Source organism: Cupressus sempervirens, chromosome 1, assembly GCF_028749045.1.
Source record: "Cupressus sempervirens isolate cs-2001-9-10 chromosome 1, ASM2874904v1, whole genome shotgun sequence".
Lineage (NCBI taxonomy): Eukaryota > Viridiplantae > Streptophyta > Pinopsida > Cupressales > Cupressaceae > Cupressus > Cupressus sempervirens.
The window spans coordinates 515441141-515453612 of record NC_143118.1 but is presented as its reverse complement, the minus strand read 5'-3'; the positions used below and the strand labels follow the sequence as shown (position 1 = coordinate 515453612).

The following is a 12472-nucleotide window of genomic DNA, read 5'->3' as shown; positions in this document are numbered from 1 at the left end:
GTGTCATCAATCAACAAATATAGCAAGGAGGAGATATAATATCAAAGGGACATGTTCATTAATGAAATGAAACCTTTTATTATAAGCAAATAGGGCAAGCATGAAATTGTTTAAGGGACGAGATTCAATGGTTGAAACCTTACAATTTATTTGGAATTTATGCTATCTCAACATCATGCTAGCAAAATGTAGAGCAGCATATGTTCCAGGTGCAATAAACTTAGACAGTTCGGGCTTCAAAAGGATTCGTAAAACTTTTTGTGCAATACAATGATCTTCAACTACATAAACAATAAGTGCTGATGCAATAATTGAGAAACAGTAGGTGCTACACGTGAAGTTGCAAGAGTTCATCCCTAATCAAGCAAAATAGAAATGCACTTTCATTTCAGCAATTAATCATGAAGTTCATTCTGTGAACATAAGAGACAAATCATCAACAGAGCTAGATGCATGACAAGGAGTGAAAGCAAATAAAACTGTATTATACAAAAAATTGGAGCAAGCAAATTGTCATTAATTACGGAATGAAAATGTCATGTCAGTTAAAAGTTCAAATTGGATCAGCATGAGCATAAGTTTTGAAGAGCTATGGAAAATATAGCAAAGATCAATAACAGAGAGTCGTCATCATGATGATACCCAATGATTTTTGTTATGCGAATACAACTAGTAAATCAGTGAAGATGCATTGAAGTTTCCTAGATCAATCTTTGATAAAACATTTCTAGCAAATGAAAGAACATCATATGCTACAAGGAGGTTATGAAAGTTCATTCACAGTGATAGAGCTAACTGTTTATAACAAGCGAAGACTAAAAGCATCTTTGATAACAACAACAGCAGTCACAATGCCGCCCAGGAAGCAATGAAGTATGTATAATACAGGGGCACGTAGTATATTGAAGGAAAATTAAAGAAAGATCATGACAATGAAAATCTAGAAATGCCATCATTGCAAGTAAAGAAACATTATGCTTCAGCAATATGAGAAAGATGTAACCAGTCACATAGCATTTCAAATATTTCAATCAAATCCCTGAATGTAAGGTATGCTGTGCAAAACATGTGTTTATGGAGATGCATCAGACAACCTATATGAGAATCTGAGATTTTTTTACCATAAGCATATGTTGAAAACTGATTCAGCAAATAAAAGGAAAAGATTGAAACAGCTGTGGTGTATATGCCGGGATATAGAAATTGATGCATTTTTACCATTACTATTTGCATACACTTGGGTGCAGACATGCGTAAAAGTTGATTGATATTCAAAATAATGTATGCATTCACGAGGGTTAAGAGTTGAAGTCTACAGCAGCAGCTAGAGAATAATGTTCAAAAGAAGCTTCAACAGTTAGGATCAGCCTCTATGCTCCTAGTAATGCATAATAATGAAGTTGTCACATGACAAAATTAAGGAGTTTTCAGCATGCAAGAAGATGGACTTTCCAGGCGTTGAAGTATACATCAGAATAAGTGTTTTCAAATGAAGCTGAGGAACAGTAAGTAAACACTTCAGCTCTTTCCCGGCGGCTTTCTCTAGTAACAGAAAAAACCCAGAGAAAAATAGCATCTTAAGATCATGGGTATTTATCAGAAATATTAATGTCAGGAAAATGAATCGATTTTTTTGGAAGACATTGCATTATTTCAGCTAGATTCGAGCCTTGCTCATAAACTCATCACAGGAAATCTGTGTATTAAGCATGAAGTCAGATTTACCAGTATATAGCTGCGGCCAAAGTCATTGGCTCATAGTAAATGATGGTAACAAGTTCAAATTGGAAAAACTCAAGTACTCATATTTACAAGAAAAAATGAAAACACCCCAGATGCAAAACATCCAGCTTTGGTTCAAGCAAGCTCAAGGTGAGGATGACCCACAAACTGGGTTCCAATATAAGAGGAAAATGCATGCCCGCGATACCCATGCGAAAGCTAAACAAAAAACACACAAATAATCTTCAACTATCAGCAGAGAGAGATTCAACTGAAAGTTTCAGATTTGTTAGAAGATATCAATGAAAATGCTCATTAACTGATGATCTCCAGGAGGAAAAAATGAAGAGAAATTTTACAGGAAAAATGCTTCAGAATAGATTGAGCTACAGGAAACATTTTTTTCCCTTTCTCTGCTATGAAAGCTGATGGCATTTCCAATCAAAACTAATACTAGAAACAAGAGGAATGGTGGGCCGTGGTTCTGGCTGTAGAGGGTTACTTACTAACTTGCATGGAAATAAATAAATGTTCAGCTCTTTGTTACAAACTGACCTTCTTTCCCTTGTAACAGCCACAGATATAAAAAAAGATGCTTTCAAAACAACCAGAAATGCTCACCGTTGTTTTAACACAAAGTCTGTGTATTGGAAGCTTGAGAATGCAAAAAATATGCAGGGTTCAAGCATAGAATGACTTGAGGAAGGAAAAAGCTTCAACAAAGTCCTCTTTCTCTCATGGAAGTCAAACAGAGGTGAGAGGTGAAGTCGCAGAGAGCTGTTGCCTAGGAAATGCCTCTTCAAATTGCAAAGATTTCAAGTAAAATTGAATCTATAACAGCTAGGGTTATTCCCTGTTAGTCGAGCTCTTTTCCAGAATTTCCTTGAGTGTAAAATGAATGCGTTTAGGGTTTTGAACAAGAGATATATGGCTCACAAGTTAAGTGTGATGGTTTTTGGAACCCACTATTCTTTTTGTGGGATTTATTTCTTTTCCATATGGGTCCTGTGATCATATCCCTAGGCAAAGTGTTTTCCTTTATTATCTTTTTCTTCCCTTTCATTATTTTGTGTTTTGCGTATCTTTTTTGTAAGACAAAATTGTTTAATGGTGATTATAAACCATGTAATTAATTTTGTCATCCTAAATGCAAATAACCCAAATAATTAAAATGGGCATGACTTCATTTTATTGTTTCTCACCTTGACTTGGAAGTCAAAGTGTGCTATGTGTCCAAGGGGATGAAGATAAAATTGCAATTATGAAGACTTGGTGGTTTGAATCAGTTGCAAACATGTGGAGCGTATGTAGGGAGATTGAGAGAATATAGTGTGGAGTTGAGAAGATTAAGGGGTTGGATTTTGACTCCTTTATTGTCTTTAAGAGACGGTTATGGACAGTTTGAGCTTTTTGTGGGAAGTTTTTGACAAGTCATGGACATGTTTATGACTTGTAGAGTTTAGAGGTTGATTAGTCTTGATCTTGGAGGTTCTAGACCCCTTTTTAATAGGATTTTTACCTGCATCTGACCCATGTGGTTGAGAGTTTTTTACTTAGTGATTTTTGGGCTCATTATTTTGGCAGTTTTAATTACGCAAAGGAGGCTTTTATGACATATTTCTTTGTCCTTAGTGTACTTTTTGCATATTTTTGTAACTCATCTTGGAGACTGAATATATTATGTTTGAATCTTTTGGAAGGAAATCTTATTGAATCTTAGCCTTCTTTTCGTTTTGCATCTTTGTGTAAATGCGTGATTGATAGGGATAATCTATGAATTTCATCGTTCCTCATTGTCTTGTCTCAGCTCTTACCTATTTGTAGGAGTGTATGTTGTTTGAAGGTCACAATTGGTGTGTTTTCATATTTTGAGATTGTTAAGTGAATATCCGCTTTTCCTTAACTATCTCGGCCAAGACCTCATTGTGAAATATTTATGCAAGCGTATATAGAATATGACTGTTTACCAGTCAAATATGTCCGTTCAAATTCTTATTAGTTATATCTTTTGTTTTCACATCTTTGGTGCGTCCCCTGATAGTTAAGTTTTAGTTTTCAGTCTGCAAGTTCTCTTTCCTCTTAACCTATCAAGTTCTAAAGTTGTTTTTAAAGAACAAATAGGTGATTATCCAATAGGAACTGACCTAGAATTTGGAGGTCTCATTTTTGAAGTTGCATATCTTACATGCAGAAAAATATTCACTTGTTATTCCGAAAAATTGAACTTTAGAGTTTTAGTAGGGTGCAAATTTTAGGTATTAACAGTTACTTGAATCAATTCAAGGCAAGCGAGAAGTTGAGAGAATCAAATAGGGTTGTTACCAATATTCTCTCCACTTTTTTCAGGGAAGAATCCAAATACTCATAAAATGGGCAATGGGAACCGCGAAACTCAATTTATACTTATATCTTGAATTGGAACAATGATACTGATAAACTCCAATCAACTCATAGATTGATTGTAATTGTATCGACTTAGATCTATGTCTAGTTCATAAGCTATAAGGACGAATAGGGAGCTCACAAACTCCTACGCAATCCTTCAAAGATGAGTTTTCTACTTGTTGGGTACACAATCTTCCATGAGTCGATAATTTCTAATTCTAATTCCGCCACCACAAATGAAGCTCATAGACTTCCACAAACAATGATTTCTAAATCTAATTCCTAAGTTATCCCAACACAGAGACTAAAAATAACTATTCTATGAATGCTCTGAATAGAGACAAGATTTCATGAATTCAAGAAAGCAATACAAATTGTAGACACAACTTACAATTTACACCACAACAATCATTACCGAACATAGCTTTGAAACAAATTTCTTCTTTTATTCACTTCTCTTTGGAACTTGCACAAATAAATCGCAGTTATACTTGCACAAATCTTATAGAGCTTGCTTGCATAAACAAAGATGATATTTAGATTTTACAAGGGAAGATATTTCCTTATGTAGCCAAAGGAGTGAGAGAAAAGAGGAGAAAATGTGGGATAAACTTAACCACCTTGACTAAGTCAAACAGGAAAGAAGACTTATTCAATTACATTGCTGAAGGCATGTGTAGTTCGACTGCATACAAGTTAATTATATGAAAGATGTCTTCCAAACCTACAAGCAACAAACTGAAAACACACTTAAAGTAAAATGAAAAAATGCTGAAATTGCTGAATCAATCTCATAGATTATTAGCAAATGCTTTTTACTTGGTGATGCAATCGTGGATGATTACAAGATCAAGAGTTCCAATTTTCTGAGCCACTAGAGTCACTTTAATAACTGTGGTGTTGCATCTTTTGATAAGCTCCTGATTCTCTTGGATGAATTGCAGTTTTCATTTGAAAACTTGATGTAATCAAGCTTTCTCTGATTCCATAGCTGTTGTGAGTTCTCCTTTGTTAGATTTGCACATTCTGGAATTTCAGACACTTTGAAATTCTTCTTAATGATGCACAGATGTAAGCTTAGAACAACTATCCCATCAACATCTTTAACTGTTTTTTTTTGAATCAAAGTGATTGGCACATTCCCACATGAACTCAAGTTCTAGGACAGCCATTGGGAAAGTGGAGACCAAACAAATATTGCTTCTTATGATTCGAAGAATGTCTTCTTGATAGGATGTCTCTATTCTTTGAAGAAATTCTGACATATCTTGACTTAAAGAGTTTGTTGCAACATGAAAATTCCAAAGAGGGAAAACATCTTCCAATGGGATTGAATTCATAAGGGTTCAAGATTTGGACAATAACGGAAGATCCACGAAGGATAAGTGTTTTGGGTATGATCTAGATATTTTTTGAACACTTAGATAGGCTGGAAAAGCCATGGAAAGCTTCTCTTTCGGGAAAAAAGTGGTCAAAATATTGTTTTTCCAGGTGAATTGCATATGGGAAAAAATGTGGATTTTGGCTTGAATGAATATTAATGCAAGTAGATGTAGCTTGGGAGCATGTGGATAGGAAATTTCATGCTTAAGAATGTAAGTTTTCTCCAAAATCAGGATTAAAAAATGTATTTACATATTGGTAAAATTTCATCATTTTTACTTGTACATGTTTGTAATCAGGGTTTTAAAGTCTGATTGAATATTTGGGAAGTATGGAGTTGGGCAAATTTGGAGATGGATTGAGAATGAAGGCTGAAAATATGGATGAAACTTGCATTTCTTGAGACAATTTTCATCATTTTCCTTACGAACAAATTCTTCAAAAGCACAAAAACAATTTCCTTTTTGAGAGGAAGAACCTTTTTGCATTACAAGGGATGAGAGTTTGAATTTTGTTGTGTTTAAGAACATAAATCTAGGGCTGCAAATGAACAAATGGAAAGCAAAGAGCATAGGAATGCACCAAATATGCAACTAGAGCTAGAAGTGCAAACAAAACAAAAGTTTTACACTTGGAAAGAAGAGTGCAAAACTTGGAGCAAAGATGAAGTTGGAATGAAACTCTCTTCTCCAAATCGGATTTTTCAAATGCATTTGCAAATGGTGAGCAAAACTTTTAAATATCTTTCATTGCCAACCCTAAAATTGCACTTTTCAAGAGCTATTGCATGTTGCAAAAGAATGTCAAAGTGAAGATCACACATTTTTTGATGACTTGCATATTTAAATGATGTGCAAATGCCATGTTCAAGTGAAAATCACACTTTAGAGTTGCTTTGCACCTTGCATATTGACCTTAATGCAAGTCACGGTTTTGGAGATGATTTGCACATTGCATTTAGCAAATCAAGTGTAGATCGCAATTTTTGAACTCGTTGATATATTTTAAAACTATGCAAGTGAAAGGTGCATATGCAAATCGCACTTTTCGGGCCCCTTTACACCTTTTAACAAGCTATATGGCAAGCATATGTAAATCACACTTTTTGGGTCCGTTTACATGTTTAGCAAGCTATAAGGCAAGTATATGTAAATCACAATTTTTGTGTCCCTTTGCACGTTGGAGTTTGCACATCGACTTCTACATGGAAAGCACAAATAAGAAGTCAATTGTAGTGTCAGAGAGCCATTACACATAGCATTTTGCTTGAAAACATAAGTGAAGGACCAATTGCACTTTTCAAAAGCCATTGCACATTGCATATCTACTTCAAGAGGAAAATTTTGGTTTTGGAAGTGAAATGCATATGTAAATGTCATGCAAGTGAAACATCTTGTAACGAGCAGTTTTCCCAGTCTTAATTAACAACTAATGTACTCAAAGAAATACAATTATTACTTCATTTTCATGGAAGACGGTTAGATCAGTTTCGTTCATATGAAAGAGATTGGTGGTTAAAATCAGTTAAACAAAATTTCTTAACTAAGAACATAAAACACCATCAAGGAATTTACTATTTAAATTAAAATCCACATACCATGGAATTTGAACCAAGAAATCATTGTAGGGATGCTTCTGCAACCACTTAGATTAGACCACAAATACCACTATAACAAAGTCATATAACGACTATCATTCAATACCGCTATATCAAAATCAAAAGACGAATACTATTAATTACCAATATATAAAATTAGGGCATCATAAACCACTGTATAAATTAGGGCATCGATTACCATTGGATCATTTTGGCTTTCAGATACCATTGTATTGCTTAGGGATTCAATTGCAATTGGATCATTTAGGGCATCATATACCACTGTATCAATTAGGGCTTCGGATACCACTGGATCATTTAGGGCATCAGATACCACTGTATCAATTAGGGCTTCGGATACCACGAAATCAATCAGGGCTTCATATACCACTGTATCATTCCTTTCCTTCCGATTGCTTAACTGTGACAATAACTTAAGATTAAAAGATATACTCATATTCAATATTCATATAAATAAAAGATTGAGATAACAATCCATCTAACAAATCTATCTCTCGCAACTAAGTGTAAAGTAACTGTAATAATGATAAAACTCAATTATTCTTACCTTAGTCTTGCATATACATCATAAAAGTAAAATAATTGTTTTCGGTAACCAATTGAATGTATAACTTATCTTTGTCTATTGTACGTCTGACAACTTGGGAAGAGGTGAAACATTTTCAGGGGCTTCATCCACCCAACCACAGACCTTAACTTAATTCTCACACAATCTCTAATGAGAAAGGCCCTCCCTACCCAGAATTGCACTTGGAACATCTATCATCTACTGAGCATCCTGGTATCTAACCACAACACTCGACTTGATGACAGGAGGTTACAATTAACACATTCATGTGTGAACCATTAAATAATTCAAACTAAAAATTATAAACATTGTTATGTCATAACTGATACTATTTCATGTTATTGTAATTTCCTTTCTCACACGTCATCACCCATTTCTTTGGTTACACAGTCGAGTGAGTCCCAGGTGTTCAAAATTCTCAAAACAACCTGTTCTTTCGTTGATTCCCAACAAATTCATGAATAACATATATGTTCTAGCTTATCACAATTTGTTATTCGGAAAAGATATTCTTAAAAGATTGCAGAATTTATTGTTTAATTAATTAATTTAATCATATCTGATTTCTCTTCTGTGTTCTTGCAGATTCATTCCACCTCTTCACCATTTCATGGCTACCAAGCAGTGAATCCTAGGTGTTTAAAGATTATGATCATTCTGTTTCATTTACACCTCTTCACCATTTCATGGCTTTATTGCTAGTGAATCCTAGGTGTCTGAAATTCAATAGCATTCTGGTTTAGTGTTATGGATTAAGACTGCATGGTTAATACTATTGTTATTTGATTTAATGGAGATGGTATATATAATCATTACAACACTCTACAGCTTCCATTTTGACTTCTTAGTGCTGGTAGTAGCACTCAATAATTAAAGATCAACAGAACTTATGGAATTCACGAGAGCCATCAGCAAGTATTCATATAATAATTGTAGTTCTATTACTAATCTTTCTTGACCTAGCCGACTACAATTAGAATTCATAAATTGGAAAGATGGAAGAATAACAACAACCTGTTATGTATGTGATTGGTATTTAGATTGGATCTTGGCCTCTTGCCGTCCACCAACTAGTATTCTTAAACCAATGTTCTTACTTTGCTTAATGCACCACCCCCTTGTGATGATAATGCGATTTGAAAATATGCAGGGTCCGAATGAAGTGAAAAAATATTGGAAAGGATTGTGTGTAGCAGACTGAATAAGCTATAACGCTGTAAAAGAGTGGTGAGCTGACCTGAACAGTTCGACTCTATTATCGTGACTTGGAAAGAAATGAGCTTGACTTGGAATGGAAAAACGTAGCAGAATGGAAATGAATTGAGAGAGTGATAGAGATGTTGTCTTGGTTGATTCGTAGCTTGTTTTAAAGGTTAGCCGTGGCTCCTTGGCTTCTATCGGTTTCAAGAAGTCCATTCGAATTCCTAAACATTGATTCGATTTGAAAAAGAAGAAAAATGAAGAGGGAAAAGAAATAAAGAAAAGGAGGAGTTGAAGAGATTATAATTTCATTTTATTATTATAATACATTCTTATATATGTTCACATAAGTATATCGATGAGGTGAGATCATTAGATTATGATACTTTAATTTATTGGTGCCATTTCATTTTTATTTTTATGTGTATGTATATAGATATATCTATTATAATAATAAGGTGAAAGATCAAGTTAAATCCTTTGAGGTACATTTTATAATTCAATTTAATTATTTTAGTTAAATTATTTTATATTTTAAATTATTTATTTAATAGCTCATGTGGGTCCCATAGATGTATCCTGTTTCAAGTTGCTAGGTCCTCAACCCATCTGCTGAGTGATGGTGATGCTCTTGCCTAATTCTTTTCTGACGATGCTTCCACCCCTTCGACGTGCTTCCTACAAGGAAATTCTCCGCATTTAATTCATATTACCATAACAAGTTATTTAATCATAAATAATCATAACGGCTAACCGCTTATTCAATTCCATGAATTCGTGATAAGTAATGATAATGACTAACCATCTTATCATTTCACAGGATTATAACCAATTTAACTATCAACTGACTTCGTGTGACTTCAATGGCTATATTTTAAATTAGGTGAAAAATTGGGATGTAACACACCCAGTCAAATAATTTTGAAGAAAAGAAGTTGTTTTGCAAGCCAATTGTGGTTTCCAAAGTGAAATGCATACTGTATATGGAAGTAATGTGAGATATAATATGCAAATGGTCTCAAGAAGTGTGATTTGCACTTGGAATGGGATCAAAACAAGCCAAATCACATTTATTGGGTTCATTTACATGTTTAAATGATAATAAATCACACTTTTTGAGTGCATTTGCACATTGGCTACAATGGATATGTAAATGACTTGTTATAACTTGTTTATTTCACTTGACTTCTTTTTTGCACATGTTTAATTGTTCACTTATTTGAAATCATACTTTTTGGAGCCTATTACACATTGCATATAAAAGTTCACGTGTAATGTGCAAATTGGTTGAACAGCTACACTTTTCACTTAAGTGATTTATGTTATAACTTAAAGTGCATGTGTAATGTGTAAATAGGTTGAAAGGGTGCACTTTATAACTTGAGAGATTTAAGTTATAACATAAAAGATCAAAAAGTGCACTTAATAACTTATAAAGACATTTAAAAGTGATTTTAAGTTATAAACATATAAAAAGTGCAACATAACAACAAAATAAAAGATCTAAAGTTTAAAATATGAAATTGGGGTTATAAGTCCGATTACACATCCACTTAAACCTTAATATCTTTTGATTGACAACCTCGATCAAGTCCTGAGATAGCTCAAAATGAGTGTGTGACCGAAAGCAAGAGATTAAAGGAAACAAAAGGACCAAAATAACCAAAACAAATACATTAGAATGCAAAAAGGGACTTTGGAGGCCTAAAAAATAAAACAAATTCCTTTAGATCCAGTAAATTTAATTGAGCTTACAAAGACAAAGAAAACATGACGAGGACATTTAATAAGAAGATTCATAATATGGATTAGGAAGGATTAATTGAGCAACTTGCACGAATCTTGTAGTGAATCAACTTATAGAAGTTGGAAACTTTTAATGTCAGTTTCATAGAGTTGCCTCCATTTTGTGATTATAAAATGGACAACATCCATCATTGCTCAATGTTTCCAAGTCATTAGATGCAAGGATGGGGATGCACTTAAACTTGGAGAGGTGTAGGAGTCATACTTATGTAGGATGTTGAGGTGAAGGCAGGGTTCTTTAGGTCCATTGAGATGTATGATCCTTTTGATCCCAGCACAATTCAGATAGAGTGGACAAAATTTGCCACTCTTAGGGGTTAATTTGAGGGAGCCAAGATGGATATGGCAACTATGGCACAACAAGAACTGATTTTGTGGTGGAATTGCCATAAACCAGAATCTTTGACTATCGCTCTTGGAATTCAGTTTCTTTATATCTTAGGTTTATAGTTCTTCAGTTTCTGACAGGAATTTCTCTACCCATAGCTTTATCCATTCTCTTAAGGGGAACAAAGTTATCTCTAGGAGAGAAGAGAACCTTGTGGCTATACATAGTGCTTTGCCTCTCATTGTTCACAAGACATTTGTGTGCAAGGAGAGTCCATTAACATGATAGGATGAGGAGCCAAAGGAGTCATTAAGACTGATGAGGGTGTTTCAATTTCAAATGCAGGGCTGGTTTCTGTTAGTTCGGTGCAACTTGACCATGTGGACTCAAGTAGTCCAAGTGGTGAAGAGTTTGGTGATGATTAGAGGCCTCTATTACATTTTCACATTTTGTGCTGATTTTGATATCATGCTACATTGTAATCATCTTAAAGATATTTTTGACATAATAGAAATCTCCCATTCAACATTTTCATTTGTCAAAATTTGTTTTGTATCAAGCCATTTTAATTTCAATGTTCAGTATTTGCAATTTTGTTGTTTTACTGATTTGCCAAAGTTTCCTTAGAATTATAAATTCTTATAAATCATTTACAACTAGATTTTCAAGTATTATATGTATATCGATCCCATCCCCTCGCCACCGTGCATAATCTAGGCCCTTGGTCCCCTGTTCCAAAAACCCATCCCCCATTTCAGAGTTCCATGGAACACTGTAGATTATTTATTATCATGTATAACACGATCATATCATGCATTGATAGGGATTTTGTATTTACTATCTTTTCGATTGCAAATTATATGTCATTTTATTTCTTTCCATTGAGTAATACCTTGTTCATTTTGTGTGTTTGTAGGTAGGTTTGCAGCTCTCTCTTGTAAGTCCTGGAATAATTTTGGAACCATATAAAACTCCTGAACCTATTTCGGTTTTGAAAAGGTTTGTAATTATCTCAAGTTGTTCTCTCTTAATTTATAACGTGTTATGTAAAATAGTATAACTGTTTTATTTTTTTAACTCTACATGATAGTTGTAAGGCACATAACATATAAAATAGTATAATTGATTGATTTTCAACTCTAAATGATTGTTGTAAGCCATATAATTGTTGACCACTGATTATGCACTCCAATTGACACACACACACAGACACACACAAATATATTAATATTTTTTAATTTTTAATCTATTTTTACTTTAAACACTTTTACACTTTGATAAACATAAATTCAATGACTCTAAATCAATAAGTAGTACAATTTGACTCCCAATCTATGAACATAACATTTGAAAACTAAGTTAAATGACCAAACACAATGTTGAGCGACTTAACTTTAAATTTTATAAATTAAATCAACTAAAAAGACAAATAACTTCCATCCATTTAGCAATGAGCACATTC

At 33.8% G+C, this 12472-nt stretch overlaps 1 protein-coding gene across 1 annotated transcript in view; it reads left to right on the top strand.

Annotated features, from left to right (window-relative positions):
- LOC149578497 (Mitochondrial inner membrane translocase complex, subunit Tim44-related protein) overlaps positions 1-12472 on the top strand; it is a 220744-nt gene that overhangs the window by 104468 nt on the left and 103804 nt on the right. Inside the window, exon 4 of the mRNA XM_089829480.1 lies at positions 11927-12009. Coding sequence (XP_089685606.1) covers positions 11927-12009 — 83 coding nt within the window. The remainder of the gene's footprint in view (positions 1-11926; positions 12010-12472) is intronic.